This window comes from Oenanthe melanoleuca, chromosome Z (assembly GCF_029582105.1).
Source record: "Oenanthe melanoleuca isolate GR-GAL-2019-014 chromosome Z, OMel1.0, whole genome shotgun sequence".
Taxonomy (NCBI): domain Eukaryota; kingdom Metazoa; phylum Chordata; class Aves; order Passeriformes; family Muscicapidae; genus Oenanthe; species Oenanthe melanoleuca.
This window is the reverse complement of record NC_079362.1, coordinates 4,291,663-4,310,474: the sequence shown is the minus strand read 5'-3', so window position 1 is coordinate 4,310,474 and position 18,812 is coordinate 4,291,663. Positions and strand designations below refer to the sequence as shown.

At 38.2% G+C, this 18,812-nt stretch overlaps 1 protein-coding gene across 2 annotated transcripts; it reads right to left on the bottom strand.

Annotated features, from left to right (window-relative positions):
• Positions 1-56: 56 nt before the first annotated feature.
• ARSK (arylsulfatase family member K) lies at positions 57-18,730 on the bottom strand. Of its 2 annotated transcripts, XM_056514819.1 has the most exons (9): positions 18,469-18,730; positions 14,037-14,166; positions 11,995-12,154; positions 10,591-10,873; positions 7,072-7,243; positions 4,938-5,162; positions 3,264-3,488; positions 2,921-3,181; positions 57-480 (listed from the first exon to the last, which is right to left on the bottom strand). In XM_056514819.1, exons 1-9 carry the CDS (start codon positions 18,604-18,606, stop codon positions 440-442), a joined length of 1,635 nt encoding a protein of 544 aa, XP_056370794.1. In that variant the 5' UTR covers positions 18,607-18,730; the 3' UTR covers positions 57-439. The 2 variants fall into 2 exon arrangements, with proteins under 2 accessions (XP_056370794.1, XP_056370795.1); XM_056514820.1 differs by lacking the exons at positions 14,037-14,166; positions 18,469-18,730 and adding an exon at positions 13,989-14,025 and having other exon boundaries at positions 107-480.
• Between the last annotated feature and the right edge of the window lie 82 nt (positions 18,731-18,812).

The following is an 18,812-nucleotide window of genomic DNA, read 5'->3' as shown; positions in this document are numbered from 1 at the left end:
TTCCACACTTGTTTAAATTAATAATTAACCATTTATTCTTGTTGCTGATGGCTCTTAACACAACTGTGAGGATGTGCTTTGACACACTTCCTCACATTTCAAAGGGTTATTTTTAGCTATGCCTGAACAATCTGAAACCAGAATGATAGATGTAATAATGTGCATTTTCTTTGTGGGCTCACAGGTTATGAAATTATATTATTATGAAATGGCCAGATGAACCTGGCAGGAGCAACAAATGATTTGGACCATGGTGCCATAGCTAGGACTTTGGTTACTCAGCCCTTTTGCCACGCTCTGGTTTCCTGGCAGCAATGGGGCCCATCTGACAAAGGGGAAAAAGCATCTTTGGTCAGTGACTTGCCAGACTCCTGAAGAGGGCTTTAATTAGATTTGTTGGGGAAGAGTGCCTATCCATCCCAATCCATCCAGTCAAAAATCAACACCTATAAGGAATGCCCTGAAGAGCATCAACATCCCCTGTAAAAGAAAATCACATTCAATATTTTTGAAAGTGTTAAGTTTGAAAATAACACTCAAGGAGACACAAATTTAGGAACCTGTATCCCTTTACAGTGTTTACAACTAGATATCCCTGCTAAAAGTCAACAAAGAGACCAAGAAAATAAAAGCACAAGAAAATAATTCTAGTCGTATTTCTAAAGAAACTTAATGGAAAACTGGTAAAACCAAGGAAGGCAGTAAAAAAAATTACAGAGAACACAACAGCATACAAAGGACATTCTGCTTTTCTGAATTATTTCATGCCTTCTATTAATCTATGTTCCTTACAGTTTTTCCTGAAATCAAGGCATCAAATTACTTTTTTAATCTTTCCTAGTCCTTTTTACCTATCATAACCATTTCCCAGCTCTGCCTGCCATTGTCACAAACATTTATAAAGTTCTAGTCCCCTGAAAAACATAAATCTTTCTAATTATTCCTCAAGAGTAACAGATACTAAAACTTTTCTAAATACCACACTAGCAAGTGCTGCTTTCTTTTCTAAAAATTTCTTTCATCTTTCTACTTTGTGTTTTTGGAGGATACATATTCCAGATTACAATCAGACTGCAAGCCATGGCCCAGCAGAAGAATGATTTTACATGGTCTCCTGAACAACAACAAGCTCTCCTCTGTGAGCTGGTGCATTCCTGAGGTTTCCTGAATTTTCAAGAAGCCTGTCCCCATGCACTGGCCTTCTCTGGACAGTCTGTGGCACAAGACATGGTTGCAAGGCTTTTTTCCTCTTTGTTCTTCCATTTCAGAGAGTATCACAAATGGCACTTTTGTAAACCTAACATTAGATAGTGTGTTAAAAGCTTATCTCTTCAAAGAAAGCACTACACACAGAACTGACAAAATACAATTTTTCCTACATTTTAAACTTTCAGTCATTAAAAAGCACACACAAAAAATATATTCAGTTCACCATAATTTTATTTTACTCCATTTTGGACAATATACTACATTCTATTCAGACCTCTGGAAAGTGAGGGTAGTTCTTTATTCTTTTTTCTTTTGAACAAACTTTAATATGAGTATAAATACTTCCTCTAATTATGCAGCCCATTTATTTTAAGTAATTTCAAACCTGAACTCATTTTAATAACAATTATAATGGCTACAGGGTTTCAAGAATTTTTAACTTTGCATGGTAAATTGCTCATGAAATGAGTGTGTAGTGATCAGAAATAAGTCTCACTTTAATGTTTATTTTTACTGGCTTACTGCTACTACTGATCATTTAATAACAGTTTTCAGAAAACATTTTACGTATGAAGTATAATGTCATTCTGAAATTGCAATAGAGCAGGAATGATGGTGACCAAGAATTAGCAAACCTAAGCACTGTTGTAATTACAAATTCCCTTATGTGGAAGAGTTGTTACCTAAATCTTGCCTTCTTCCAAAACTACTCTTTTTTTTTCAGGTCACTGGAAAAATGGGAAATAGTGTTTTTCTGTTAATTCTTCCTGCAAGCTTCTATTGTGTCTCTTCTGTGTATGTTTTAGGTTTCAGTTCTCCACTCACTGATGCACATTAAAGCATTTACTTGCATTCAAGCAGTTTTTATTTTGTGTTATGCATATCACACTATCATTTTTCAGAGAACTGTTCTACTCAATAGGTTTGGAAAAATGGGGTTTTTTGTTTTTTTTTTTTTTTTTTTGTTTGTTTGTTTGTTTGTTTGTTTGTTTGTTTGTTTGTTTTAATTTAAGATCACCAGAGATCAGTTTCCTCTTCATTTGTACATATGTTCAATTAGGAGCCTATGCATATTATGGAATTTTAAACAGCAGGGAGTGGAAAGTACCAGATCCAGAAGCAAGACCTTTCAAGGCTGACCTTGTATACATGTGGAGTCAGTCATATGTAACACAGGTATGCTGACATAGTTAAGTACTTGCATAAACCACATCTACGTTCAGAACTGTACTGGTTACCAACTTTTTGATTATATTTTAACTGCTATAGATTCCCTAAAGTGGAATAATGTGTATTCAATCTAGACTTATAATACACATAGCAAATTTCACTGTAACTGGTACTTCACTAAATTTTATTATCCTTGCTTTTCCTTACAAATGGAAGTTCCTATTGAGTTTGAATGCTTAAAGTATTCTGTATTTTTGCAATCAGCTAAATATTCCATACGCATCATTAGTATTTGCATACTACCCTTTCTATATACACTTACAGAACAGTAACATCTAAAACTCTAGTTTTGTTGTGCTGACTAGTTATATTAAAGGCTCCTGTCTTACTGATACAAAGAAGTTATAGTTCAGGAATCTTTACTTTGAATAGGTTATATAAGAAAATAATTCTAACACTTAAAATACAGCATAATATTACAAATGCATAATGTTTTTATATCTTCTTTCATATGAAATCCTGGTTGTCTGTATCTACTTACCAAGCCACTCATCAATTGCATTCTCATACTTTTTTTGGTCCTTTAACCAGTCTTGATGCCACCTAAGGTTTGCAATAACATTTGAGTAATTGTGACCCAAGCTTTGTTTCCAACTGATAAACTGTTGTTTGTTATACTCCTGAACAGAAGAAGAAATCTCTGGATAGTTAACTATTGAGCGAAGTATTTTGTCCAAGGAATGTACAGTTATTGGGAATTTTATGGCAACATTTGTAAGCTCATCTGGATCAGCAGTAAGGTCTGTAAGGAACAAAAAGTCAGTTAGGATTCAATCTGCAATATAGTAAACAATTTAGTCAGTCAAAACATAAAAGCAGCATACCAAAGAGTTGGGGTGGTACTGAAGAGCCATCCGAGTATGTGATGTATTTCCACTTGCCAGTTCTCAGCATATAGGCAGAGGAATTCACATTGCACCCGTGGAACTCGCTCAGCACCCACGAGGGCCGAGGTCCTCCGGGCGACGCTTCGCTCTCAGCTTCCTCACGTAGCAGGGGTACAAGAGAATATCCACTGAGGTTCTGTGGGACAGGAATTCTTGCTATATCTAAGAAAAGACAGATAAAACCAAAATGCACCTGGAGTTATCATAATTTTAAAAGCCTAACAATGCTACCAGTGTCTGAATGTTGAAAATAAAATGTGCTCTCCTAATTATTATCCCAAAATACGCAATAAAAAATACCTTAAGGAATTTCCCAAGGCAAGCTGCCCACCAGCTTGATCAAATGTATCACCTATGTATAACTCAGCCTTTAACGGAAGTTTATGAAAAGAGATCAAAATAATCTCCTTTGATAGATGGTGCTGTTTTATTCCTTAATCATGGTTGCAAACATTTCTCTTCTGCTCTGACTACCTCAGGCAGGAGAAAAAGAATAACACAGCACGAAAGGACCCTAAAAGCTTCATAATCCAACATGTTGTAACCATTTATTTCTTGAACGATCATGGTGCTAAGCTTATCTATAGAATTCTTCATTAGTGAATAAAGAAATGCTTTATAAAAGGTGGCCTTTATTATCACCCATAACTGGTAGGGACTTGAGGAGCAGGGCCACTTGTTTCTCTGGCAGGACTGGAGATAAAGATGATATTTGAGGTGCTATCAACATAGTGCATGTACAGAAAATACTGGATCAGTAGCCTATCAAATGGCTAGAAGTACAGTTTCATTCACTCATGCTCTCCAGGCAATTGCAGTGTACATGTGACACCTCTCAGAGAGCAAGCCTTCCAGACTGGGTTGAAAAGAACGCTTTTTTTCTGACTGGAAGCCTAAAAGATGAAGGATAAAGCCTCAAAAGATAACTGATGTTTAATTCCAATCAGAATTGTCTCTTGCATGATTCATAACAGAAAACTGTTCAAAAATTCCCTCTTAAAAATTAATTACATCTAAGTAATTTAAGTTTAGTTCTTTTTATTTCTCTGTCCAATATTGAGTATTTTCATATCTCATAAGGTAAGAACAGATATCTATTATCATATCTTTATACACTTGCCCAGATCATTTGTATATTTCCTGTACAAAGCTTTCTTCACACCTCTTCCCACATGACCCTTCATAAAAGATACTCCTTTGCTAAGTTAATAAACCTGTCCTCCTTACAGGTCTAATCTCCTCTCTCTGGATGCACTTACACTGTAATTTCTATAGTAAACTGCTGGGTTTGAAAGCTAGCAAGGATTTTTCATATCTAAAATGGGTTTTATTCCCTTTTTTTAGTAACAAATAATCCTATATATAATCAGTCACTGTAATTAAGTGGATGACAGTAATAGCAATAAGGAAGATCATCAGCTTCTTTATTTTATTTTTTCATCAATTTTTCACTTTTTCTATTAAGTCCATATATATGATCCACAGATAGATTATCTCCTGCTGTGTTACTATATTGCCTCAAAGTGGAGACATCATTATGCCTATGATACAAATGCAGAATAGTAATGGTAACAGGGAAAAAAATTGTCACTTGAAAATTACTTAACTCACCAAGCATAGTAGGATATATATCCACAAGAGATACTACATTTGGTATTTGCTGCTGTTCTCTTACACCTGGCCCCATGACTAAAAGAGGAACATGGGAACTTCCCTCATACATGCTCATTTTATAGAACTGACGGTGTTCCATAGCAAGTTCTCCATGATCTGCAGTGAATATAATGATTGTTTTTCCAAGAAGTCCAGTATCTCGCAGAGCTGAAATAATCTCACCTGCAACAACAAAAAGATACTAAAAAGGATACATTCAAAATACTTCTTCCAAGGTCTGTACCTGCAAAGCAGCAAAAAAAGAACCCTCCTAGGCAGTGGAGGAAACTCCTCTCCCATTGCACATACATTTGTGCAAGGAATACACAACACATACTCCTCCTTTTTATGTATTGCTGTGCAACAAAGACAGGACCAAGATCAATGAAATTGGTATTTAAGCAAAGCACTTAGGCATCTTAAATATTAAAACTTTAGGATGATTTATGCCTAAACATACTTGTTAAAAGATGTTATAAAATTACATGCAGTGGAGTTACTTTGCAATCCCTTCATTTCCTAAAGCTGTAAGGCTTCCATTGAACTATTTTCATTCATAAAATGAGGAAGAGCAGTCCTGTGTCTTTCAATTCACTTTACCAATCTAATATGCTGTCCTGGTTTAGGACATATGCCTAAAAGATAAGCTTATTTGATCATTAATTTCACATCAGCATGAGAAAAAATTCTCACTTATTCATGGTCGCTTTTCGAATCAAAAAATAAAATGCTGTAAACTAAGACCAACTTGCATTGCAAATTTTATATCTGTAGATGTTCCTGCAAACTCTGAAGAATTCTGAATGTACAATTAATTACTTCTTTATAACTTTCAAGAATATGTTTCTAAGGGACATTCCAAATGTAACCTTATTGTTCAGCTGATGAGTAACAGCTGTTATCCAGTCTACACACTTGAAATCAGTCTCTAAGGAAAACTACTTACACCCTAAAATTTATCTGTTCTTCCAGCTCAGCTTTTACATTCTATCCCCTTCACAAAAATGTTTCCATTACTTCAGTTAGCACTTAATCAAAAGATATTTAGTTCCTCTTGTACATAGGTGTCCCAGATACAGAGGAAAAGTGGGGTGGAGTTTTCAGCACTATTTAATAATATACTGCCTATATCATGGCAGGGGCATGATGTTCAGCAGGAAACACCAAGGTATATTGATGTCGATTCAGTCTTGCCTTGGTGGTGGAAAGGTGTGAACTGTTCCCTTAACTGTTGCTGAAGTCACAGGAGGCCGTAACTGTTTCTGAAACCCCAACAAGCTGTAACTATTGCTGGAGCAGCGGGAAGATTCGACAAGCTGCTGCCATCACCACTGCTGCTGCTGCTTCTGCCACCGTTGCTACTGACAGGGCCAGCACTTTCAGCAGCAGGACCCTTTATTTGGATTAATTAGCTCTCCAAGCTTTGTTTTGTCTCTGTTTTCCATTTGTTCTAGGCTGGGGGAAGGACAATAAACTGCAGAAACTTTTTTTGCCTCACTGCTTTTGTTTTCCTGAGCTGCGTGGTCCAGTGTGGAGGGAATGGAGATGACAGGTGCCATCTTGCCTTTGTCTGGGAAAAACACACTGGGTACTCTCTTTGGGGAGTATTTTTACTTTCTTTTTTTGGTTAACACCCTTCTTGGGGTAGAGCACTCTCCCTCTGTGTCCTCTTTTATTGATATTGTTGTGTTTATTGCAAGTTTTTCAGTAAAATTGTTCCCACTTGTGGTCTCTCCTAGTATTTCCTGTGTTGTCAAAAGAGGATGGGGGAGGAAGGGCAGCTTGTGTGGGGTAATTTTCCCATTGAGTTTTAAACTGGTGCAATGGCTCATGCAATATTTTGCTGCAGTCACTGTTTTTCTACAGAGCTTCTGACTGCTGGCTGTGATTACTTTTTAGAGTGCTCAATTCACCTAAAGGGCTATCCTGTCATTTATCATACAGACTGAATAAGTAACTTCCACAGCTTATTCCCAGATGTGAACTTTGGTGTTTTGTTTTCTATCTTTTCCCCCCAAACATCAGCCCTATCTACCTCTTCTTTAAAAAAATCAGAACTAGAAAACCCATTGTGTAATAAGACATTACCTACCCAGCATGGCATCTGTCTCTGCACACATAGCATAATAAAATGCTCTAATACTTCTCACTTCTTCTTTTGAAAACTCTCCTGTGCAATTCTTGGTGTACGATGAGTAATAGTCTACTGGATGCATCTCTGAAAGAGAAGACCACTTGGGTATTTTAATAGCTTCATAATTTACCTAAAAAATAAGAGGAAATTAACATTACTTTAGCAACTGAATTAAACAAGATTTTTTAACACAGATTTAATTTAAAATATTATAGCATAAATTCACAGTTCTCAATTTGTGGCCCAGGAAACACTAGCTGCTTATTTGTTACATCATGCAGCTACTTCCTCCATACTTCCCCACAGCTTCCACAGGTAAATTGTTCTTTAAAATCCTATGAAAATCAACTAGAAAATAAGGCCACAAATATGTGCTTTACCAACTGCAGTATATTTTTAAGAGAGATATCACAGAACATCTTCTAGAGTAGATACAGAAGACATAGAGTCTTCATAACTGTAGAATAAATATAAACCCATGGATCTAAAAGATTGGGTGTTATGTGGGACTAGAGAACAATATAGAAAATCATGCAGGCTGGGAAAGCCTTCAGGACAGTTGGCATCTTGATAAAAAAATCTGAATATATTAATCCAATTTTCTAATATTTTCTACATGTTTCTACAGATGTCAATCCATTATAAAGAAATGTAAAATCAGTATGAAACTAAAAAGCCAATTTATTTGTATATTCAAACTAGGCATAGTCATAGATATTGTCTGCTTCAGTACTAGCTTTAGAGTCTTGAAATTTGACATACACATTTAGGCTTGGCTGTCAAACTTATAAATATTCTCTTAAATAAAAGGGAACTTGAGGCAATTTCCTCTTATACTTTCACTTGTTACTTGGAGGAAAAGCCCAACAGCTAAATAAGTTGATAAATCTGCAGGAGTCCAAGCGCCCACAGAAGTAAAACCTTTGTAACAGTTAAACAGACACACCAAAATGTAAGTCTCCTTAGGATCTATAGAAAACACACTACTAGAAAAAATAATGAAGATAAAATAATGCTGTTGCAGTCATTTTCTTATTACTCAAGGCCCCTGACTACATAAAGTTACATTTTGGACTTTGCAAAAGGTATTTATTAGCTGCTTCAGATAAGAGAGCAGAAAGTGTCCCTCTCCATCTATGATTCTTTTCTACAGGACTTCAGCCTAGTTTTAAGTATTCACAAAACCACAATCCCTTTGTCTGTTTATCATAATGTCCCGGGTAACTCAAAGTGTTACTGTATTCCGTATCTGCCTGTGCCATAAGATTGTTATTTTGTCTTTAAGACCCGAAGTATGGCTGGAACCAGAAATGCAGGACAGTCGGGAGGTGCCAGTTCCTTTAAAAGGTCAAGAAACCTAAGCTGACTTCCTCTTCTGCGGAAGGAGGAGACTCGCTTCAGAGAGGGCTGACAAGGGTGGGTTTCTAGGCTTGCAGCTGTAGCAACTCGGGAAAACTGCATTTAGCAAACAGAAACCGTATTAGCAGCGATCTTTGCAAACTCTACAGGCAGTGAAGCCTGATCAGGCCCCTGCGGGCTGGGACACCAGGTATCCGTCTCCAGAGACCAGTTTCCCCTGCTCCCTTCCCAAGCACGCCAGCAGATCAGAAGGCGGAGTCCGGTGGGTGCAAGAGGAAGCAGCGAGCAGCGATTCTGATCCCACGTGTGCCGGTATTTCCATCTGGCACTAGACCTTGGTAAGCTCCAGCCTTTTCAGGAGTTTGCTGTCACCCGTTCCCTTTGTTTCTCGGAGTGCATGGTCACCCGCAGGTGCCACCTTGTAAAGATCTGACACGAGTTTGGGGTCTCATTGCTCCCGAGAAGCTCCCGAGATTCAGCAAGTTTGTATCCAGTGATTATTCACTGCTATTTTTTGCATGTTGCTGTTTCACTTGTTAGTAAACTGTTACTTTTTCACTTATACCTCTTGGTATTGGTTCCTTATTGGTGGAAAGGGATTGGCTGAAACTAAGGGGAAGAACTCACTTTTAGAGCGTCTACCTCTGTGAATCATCTTAAACCAAGACGTAATTCATGACCAGGAAAGAAGCCACATGCCCTGAAAAAATGACAGTTTGTACAAAATACAGGGCTTAACAACACAGGGTTTCACAAACATACCATGTTGATCCTCTCTTCTGTATTACAGCCCAAATAAACAGGACATTTAATTCAGTTCCTCATCTATGTGATCAAACCTCCTCATGAGATTACCTCTGTGATTTTAAAAGACTGCTTCTCTCATGACCAAAAAAGAGCCAGCAGAAGAACCAGCCAATGCTCAATAAATAGCATGTGGCCCACACAATGAAGTATGTACACACAGTGATGGGAAGGGCCCCAGCAAACTCCGCAGTTAAGGTACTCTGACTGCATAAAAGATAAGCAAAAATTTGTCAAAGATGTTATAACTGTCTGAGACTTGAAAAAAGAGTACCCATGCTTCCCAAGACACAGCTAACCTAGCAATTAGCACCCAGCAACTTTTCCTTAATAAGCTAGATCCTGCTTTTTATAAATGAAAGGGTTTTTTTCCCAAGCTCTTCCTCTCCCCACAAACTTCTCCATTCCCACAAGAACCCATAACCCTCCCTAATATGAAAAAAATCACATCTCTCAACCTCCATTTGTAAATTCTTTTTTCTAAGTGTTTGGTTTTTTTGGTACACCTAGGTAAAGTGTTTTAGCAGTTTTCTCATGGAAAAGGCCACAATTTATATCAACTGCATATGGAGGGGTTTTTTGAAACATAAAGTCTTATCAACCTAATTCTAGTCCTGCAGCTGCAGAAAATATTAATGACTTTCTGTTATTAAATCTGTTGCAATATATTTATATTTTATGGTAGATAATGGCAACTGGGAACTTATACAAGATAGAGAAAAAATATTTCTTCTTTGGAATGGAGTGCTATTTCTTAGCTTTACACATACAGACATAAGGACACTTTCTTGCACCTTGAAAATCTACAGTAACACAAAATAAGTTAACAGAAAGGAAAACTTCTGTTGTGTCTTATGTTGCTTCATGTTCTAGGCCCATACTGCAGAAAAAGTCAGTCTTTCACTGTAAAACTCAGACAAAATCATTATACGTAACATAATTTCTAGCAAGCAAAACACAGAATGTTCATAACAATCAACTTCAGATCATTACCAAAATTAATTTACATCTAAGAAGAGCAACAATCTCATTTTTCTTAATGTGCTTCTAGCCACTGAACTCCATACTTCCTTATTGGTTCAATTACTACTGCTCACAAACATTTTTCCACAAGAGAGACAAATTTGTTCCTCCTATTGGCTTAGCCTTTATTCAGAAATCAAACATCTCATTCAAGTTCATTACACTACCTTCACTACACTACTGTGTAATGAAATATCAGAACTGGGTTTATCTTGAAAATTCAAGAATAAAATACTGTTTGTAACAGTACAGTTATTAATAAATTTATATTTAAATTTTATATTCACATACCTTTTCAAGCCAGTAGGGAGATGTTAAAAATGTAGAGGATCCAAAATTTTCTCCTGCGTAGGGTGATGGATATGGGTGTGGTAAATTTAGTCCCAAGTATAGAATAAATGGTTGAGTAAAGTTAACTGCTTCTTCCTTTATCCAATTTACTGCTTTATCAGTATTCTGCCAGTCTGTTTCCATCACTCTAAACTGCTTCCTATGACCTGTAAGTTTCACCATGGGTCTTCCTTCTTGTCGGAGCAGGAACTTAACATCTCTAGTCCAAGCTTCCACACGGTTACTGAAAATACATACACAAGTCACATACACAGCAGAAAACGTTTTCTTCACTTTTTCTCCAAGCAAAAAGCATTATGAATTCCTGAAGAACTTACGCTATAGTTTCAGCTGCAATCTATTTCCAATTCCTGCATAAAGGAGAATTGTTAGTCAATTGAACAATAACAACTGCGCATCTCAAACCTTCAGTCTTTTTGTCTCTGCTTTTGAATCTTTCTTATTTATTATCCATTTACATCAGAATGGCTCTTCTTACATCTACAAAATAATAGCACTCCATCTTGAGGACCCTTCTCCACATTTTGGCATAGATTCACACACTATTTATTTGTAAACTGGGCCTGAGATTTTTATTTGAAAGAATATAGTGCCTTGCCTGGTGAAGCTGCCTTGAAAAACCACATTCTGAGTGTGGATTGTTAGGATTAATAATTAATTAATAGGATTACCTCCTATTAATTAAACACACTTTAGACATAAATCTGTAAGAATTGTTTCTCTTGTACAAATACTACCAAAAAAATAACAGAAAAGGGTGTAAAGAAAGGAAGGAGGGAAAAACGGCAACATTTTAATGATAAAATATTTTTGAACAGATTTTCTAATATTGTTGTCTCTCTAACACACTAGAAAATCTGATCTGCAAATGTCCTGATTTCTTTGCTAGAGTGAATGATGGTGGGCATTGGTAAGAGGCAGACTATTGAAGACCTTGACTAATCTTCATCTTGTTCACAGGAATTTTAATATAACCAACGAAATTCCAAAGGAAAGTATAAAATTGTTCAAAGTTTGATCCCATGCTTTTATCAAAACACAGCATTATTATTGTTTAAAGAGCATCTAACCAGTTTTATCCCCTTTAATTTCCAGAAAAGTTATTCAGAATTAGCTGTAACAATTATTTTTATTGTTTTGACTTCTTATTGAGGCAACTACAAGAGATATGCTTGCTTCTCCATGAAGTTGCAGGAGAGATCTCTGCTAGGTACCTAACACAATTTAGTTTAAATTAAAGCTGCTATCATTTCAACTGGAGACTGAAAGCACGTGACAGACCACTACATGATCACTACATGATCACTACATGCCCATTTCATAGCAGGAAATCTACCTGATTACCTTACTGAATGATGTCCAGAGGTATAGTCCAATTTCCCAAACTTCTGTGCACGGTAGCCATGCTTCTCCATGAGATCCATCCATGTTACATAATCTGGATCTAGACCTTTGAAGTTATTCCACGATTCTGTTAAATGAGTGAAAAGACCGCTCCACATAGCTAGGAAAAAGAAATTATGAGTGATTAGTACCCCCCACCTATATGGTTGAAAAGGAATTAATCTTCTCACTATTACAGAGGTCAAAAATCTGAAGTGTGATACAATGGAGCAAGGCATACAAAGTATTACTCTTCTAAATCCTATTTCATAATCAATTCAAGTAACAAAATTTACTCAATCCCCAGAATTGCAGAAGAAGGTCCTATCTTTCCAGTTGCTATGCAATCACTAAATCAAGATTTCATTAGATCAGAAAATATTCTTCTTGAGAAAATGGCATGGTAGTACAGATCCTGATAAAACAATCTTGTATTTACATGTGTTTCAGAGTATTATTCCCCTTACTACAGTTAGATTTACTGTGAGTTTAAAGTTAAATATATCTTTGGACAGAATTACAATATGGTACAATATAGTATTTTCATAAATACAATATGCCCTCAGTTTTATTCTTTTACTTCACTACTAGTTGCAGAAACAAAGTGAGAATATTAAAGAAGATACCAAGAAGAAAGGAAACCAAGGCAAGAGTTGCAAAGGAACTATAAGAGAAGATTTTGTTAGTGAATTCCTATTTCTTTGCAGCTTATCAAGAATCACTCACTCTTTCCAATGCTCATTTAAAGGTAGTGCCAAAACAAAACTAAGTCATTCCAGCAACAGAAATATCCTGTAAGCCAAGTGCATCAACCCTCATGGCAGTACTTATCCTTTCCCCACCTCAAAGCCCTCTTTCTACCATCTCTTTTGGGATCATCCCTGACATCTCCACAATAGATGCACCCTCAGTTCCTTGCAGGTATCAAGATTCTGGCTAAGCAAAACATGTCCTGCTGGCTCAGAGCCTCACGTATGAGCTCAGTGGTCATGGCTACCTATAACGCTACTCATAAATCATGAATTGTTTAATTCATTATGCAGTTTCTTTCTCACAGGAGTATTAACCTGCCATTTTCACAAATTTCTTAAAATTAAAAAACTTAAAATAAAGTCATTGTTCTTAGCAATAAAAATTGGCCAAAAGACTCAAGCATCAAGAAAAGGAAAAAAAGGCTGACTGCTTGCTCATGTAACATCACCCACTTAAAATGTGACCATGAGAAAAATTAATGGGGGCTTGATATTCAATAAGGGACTATTAAAAATGTAACTCTATATTTGGCTGCCTTTGCCTGCTGCTTCTTTCAGTGTATGTTTTGAGAGGAAGGGGGATCTCTTTCACAGCTACAGATTAAAGACGGTTTTTGCAACAACTGAAAAAGGTAGAAATGTTCTAAGATGTAACCTTTGATTGAGGAATATAACTTCCTTTTATCCTCCTAGCAAATTCTGCAATTGTGAAATTGATCACAGAACAACAATCACATTAAGCAAAGAAAAACATCGAAGTATTCAATTAAAGCTACTGGAATATGCATCATGTATCTAGAAGAAAGTGGCAACAGCTACCACTTTATTCAGGTTGTTATTTATTACTCTTTGCTGAATACAGGAAAGATATTTATTAACTTTGTACTGGGAAGAGAGAGTAGCTCTGAACATAGTTTCAGCACTGAGGCAGAACAAATGGATGATTTCTCTATAAATCCTGAAGATTTAAAAAAAATCTGAAGCTTCAGTGGAGTTTGTAAAAAGATTTGGGAACTTACACTTAACTGAAAAAAGGAGAATAAAAAAATAAAAGAGGAAACATAAGAAATAGAAGAGAGAAACAGATGAAAGAAAAGAACACCATAAGAATTCAAACACAAACTAAAAAAAAAAAAAAGGTGTTATTGAAAAACAAGATAAATCCCATTAAATAATTTCGAATTTCCCACCATTATCACATACTTAAATTGACATGTGCAAGCATTTATCTGATGTTTTGCTTGGTTCTACCTGCGCGGGAAGGACAACAAATTGGAGAATTGGTGTAGGCATTGAGAAAGACAGTGCCATGTCTTTTCATAAAATTTATGGAAGGTAAATTCACAGTCTGATTTCCTGGAAAAAATGTCAAGCGTCCATCCTGCAATCAAACAAAAGCAACACATAAACAGCATTAATGTAAACTATTGGCTGCATTAATTCAGATCAATATTAAATGGATTACTTTCGAAAAAGTGCAATGGGAAAGATAACTGGGCTCCTTTACAGTAAAATTAATTCCACTGTATCACTACACATATTCAGGGGTGGGGTCCTACTATGATACACTCCGTGGGAATAGGTATGGTGAAGGGTAACATGGAGTAAGGATGAATCCCAATGTAGATGTGTGCACTAGCACGTATTTCTGTGAAACCAACATTGATCCCTCATCCTTTTTAAAGGTTTATCCATACAACTTCTCTGTGAACTTCTTTGAAGCTACAGACTGGAAAAGGGATCAGAAAGCCAAAGGAAGGCTATTCTCCCACAGAAATCCCACACAATGGGATACCCCTTTTGACACTTTCATAATGTTAATTTCATTTTCATCTATTTGTTTAGACAGCGTTTTTAATCAGTAACTTTAAAAAGATTAAACATTTTGAATAGGTAATTTTACAGTGAAAGATTATCATCACATGAAACCAGGTTTCATGCAGAGTGCCATATTTCATGTAATTGCATTTTATCTGTCACTTCTGTTACTTTCCTTGCTTGAATAAGATGTACCAACACAGCCCCATTCTGACTGGCTCTTTAGTGAACAGACAGGCGACAGTGCATCTGCAGTTTTAACTGCAGAAAAAAATAATTCCTGCCATTTGGTTTCTGGCAAAAATACTCTTGGATGACCCATCACTGTAGAGAGTCACTTCACTTGGCACCAGTAGAGCTAACTGCAGCATTCCAGCCTCTGAAACCAGCTCATATCATGACAAAATGATAAATGAGCAATCACTTAATTTTGTATACTACTACAAATAGCATCTTGAACAAGCACTCAGTAGGACAAACTGGAAATAAAGCTGTAATATGCAATAGGAACTTGAACAAATGTTTGGGCTGAAATGCTCTGTTGTCCAGACAGTTGTCCTGGTTCCAGCCAGGATAGGGTTCATTTTTGGGGTAGCCAGGAGGGGACAAGGCTAAGACAGGGAAATGATTGTGTATCACCTCATGTAATTTTCTAGGAACAGGGGAAAAGGTCCCTTCCAGGGTAGTGTGGTGGCAGTAAAGTACTGTCAGGCTCTGCATAGTATAGCAGTGAGCATTCAAATGTGAATTGCTCACCTCTTTTGTACACTGTTTTTGTTAATGTTGTTGCTGTTACTATTCTAGCTCTGCTGATTTTAGTCAATTGCTCTTACCCCAATCCATGACCTTTATCTTTCCTGCCTCCAATTCTTTGCTCCAGCCTGCCACAGAGGAACAGGAGTGGACAGAGGAGTGAGCAAGCGGCACATGGTTTGGAGTGATTTCAGTGGGAACACTAAATTGGAGAATACCATTCCTAAACCATGACAAAAGTACACAACTGCTCTACAGTCCTATCAACAACATATACTTAAGCTTCTCCAACAAAGTCTTTGAACAGTGGAAGACAACAGTTCCTTATATTCATATTGTGATATCATATTCAATGACACAGCAGCAAAAGAACTCCATGTACTTTGTGCCACAGAATGCTTGGTGTCCTGTAACATGATTATTGCTTCTACAGATGACAGGGTATTCAGTGAAAGTAGTAAGCATCTTGAATTGGCTGAGCAGCTGGAAGTTCAACAGCTGTTTCTGGAAGTCCATCCTCTAACAAGTGTGTAGATTTCTGTGTTTTGAAATATCTAGGGAAATAAAATTACTTTAACACAAACAAGCACCATTCATTGAGCTGCATTGCAAGCAAAGCCTGTCATCCATCACACAGTTAATTTCAAGTAGCAATTCAGGAGCTGAATTGCCTACTAGCACATTTCACCAGGAAACTCTTGGAATAGTACAATGCCTGATGTGACACAGCAGCACAAAGCTCGTTCAAGCAAGAGGTCACTGTTCTGCAGGCCAAAGATAATCCAACATCACTGAGAAGGAAATTTTTGTCCCACTTGGCTAAATAGGTGTGATTCCTTCATAGGCAGTGTGACCCACAACAAAGGCAGGCAATAAAAATATCGACCTTTTAACAGCCTTCAGGACTTCAGCTTTTTTCTCTGGAAAAAATTGCTAGTTTCAACAGTAACCAATCCTTCCTATTCTCTGCTGGTGAATGTAATCAAAACTGTTCATCTATTTCTACCTTCAAATTCATCTCAGAAAAATAGCTTACACATCATATTTCTTTTACTATATTCTTCTTTGTATGCACTATGCAAATACAACACTTTCCAAAAACCTTGTTTTTAATTGTTTACATAAGAATTCCCACAAACATTGTGGGTTTTACCTTTCTTTTTTTAAGGGCTACCTCATTAATCCCTGTAATACAGTTTATGAGAATCTTCCTGCTTGAAGGGCATATAAAAATCCATCTAAGGTTTGTCTGCAGTTTCTGCTAGCATCTGGATATAAAATGGACATTTACTAACCCTCAGGACCACAAATACTGTCATTCTAACTATTGGTAAATAGACTTTTAGTAAAAGCTGAAAATTTGGAGAAAAAGGCAGGCATTATTTTGGAATATTAAGAGAGATTATTTACTGAAAATAAAACTAACAGAGAATGGAGTCAAAGGAATGAAAGACAATAAGGAGCTATTAATAAAGATGGAGCCATTTCTTTATCTTTGAAATTACAACAAATGTGTTTAAAGATAGGGTTTGAAAAAAAGATGACACATATTTACCAAATATTTAGCAAAAATTCATCCCAAGAAAAACAGGCAGCAGGCAAGAAGCTTTTATCTGTGCAGTCAAGGATGGAAGCCCAAGAAGAATAGTAATCAAACTTCCTCAATAGTGAAAGTGGTGAAATGTGAAAGCACCTGGAACTTAACACCACAGAGCTTATGTTTGATTCCACAACAAGGAGTGTTCAGATGTGTGATAAGTTAAAAGAAACCAAGACTCCTCAGAGTAAAACATATATCAAAGCATTTCCAGTGTGCTGGGTGGGCACAGTGAGAAAACTGTGAAGACACATGCAAGGATTACTACCCGAGTGGAAAAATTCCCATTTGTCTGAGGGTTAAACCAAATGTATTAATAAATCACTGCAATGAAGCCGATAGATGCCAACCGCTATGGACATACATCTGACAAGTTTATTGTGTTGTTGAACCTTATAAGAGCCACAGTAAACCAGTATTTGGTGCCCGGTAAGTCAGTAATTTCAACTGCGATTACAGGAATTCTCTATCCCATTTGTTGTGGAGACTCGACATTCTTAGGATTTACAATGTGCAAGACCACGCAGTTTGGCGACCTTTCTTGCCATTAAGTTTTTCATTCTGAGAGGAATGTCGCATTTGTCTTTATAATTAAGCTGCGAATCTGCTGGTAGATAAGGTCAGCACTGAGAGATAAAAGAAACAGGAGGGATTCCACTGATTGATGAATTGAAAAGATATTTGTCTTTACAAACAAGCTATGGATTTGCTGATAAACGAAATTGGATATTATTAGATGGAAGAAGCAATGGCAAAAAAACATTAATTCTATAAGAACTAAAAATTAAAAGGGAGGGTTATACATTAGAGGGGAATCTCAGGTGTCAGGCGTTCGGGGAAGCCTGTGCCTCTCAAGTACCTCGGTCCATGGGGAAAGAGAGAGGGAAAAGCGGCCGGGAAAATAGGATAAAAGGAGGCTGCATCCTCCAAAAATTTGAGAGATCCCAGGGGAATGCCCCATGGCCTCTCCCTTTATTCGAATAAAGCAAAAAGGACTCCTCTGTCTCCTTTTTGGACATAAACCTCTGGTATTTGTGGATTAATCTTCCTGACAAAGCCAAACGAAGATCATTCTCTTTACTCATCAGCCCTGGTTCCAGTGGCGGCAGCTCTGCCACAGGAGTCCTGCTGGCAGGCCCCGCTACGGGGTGACGAGCACCGCACCGCGGGAGCCACCTGCGCAGAGGTTTTCGGCTGCTGTAATGCGAGCACGGCGCACCCTCCTGGGAAGCTGGTCGCGTCTGGTTCGGAGCACGGGGGTGAGAGCCCTGGGGGTGAGAGCCCTGGGGGTGCGAGTGTTTCACCACACGGCGGCCCCGCCGCCGCCGCAGCCCCGCCGAGCGCCCCGCGCCCGGCACAGAGCTCCCGTCTGCGCATGCCCGGGCCTCAGGCCGGGGCGATGCAGCCTCACGGCCGCGGTGCCTCATCCTCGGCATTCAGCCCAGGCCGCCGCCGGGGATTTCCCTGCCCTCCCTCACCTGTCAGGGTGCCCCCTTCCACGCTCCCGTCACTCACCAAGGAATCGCAGGCTACCAGCACCACGTTAGATCGGGACTGCTCCCCGTGAGCGGCGGGCCGCGGCCTCGCTCCCGCCCCAGCGGCCATGAGGAGCAGCGCCAGCCCGGCTCGCCCCAGCCGCCCGCCGTCTCCCATCGCCCGCCCAACGTGGCCCCCAGCTCCGAACTGAGAGGAGCAACAGCTCCGAAAGCAGATTCCGGTGCCCTGGCCACAGCGTAAGATTTGACGGCCGCCTACTCTATCCGCTCATGCGGCCTACAACTCCCATGGTGCCCCGGGCGGCTGCCTGCAGTTCCCAGCGTGCCTCGGGAGCGGGGAACTACATCTCCCACAGTGCCCTA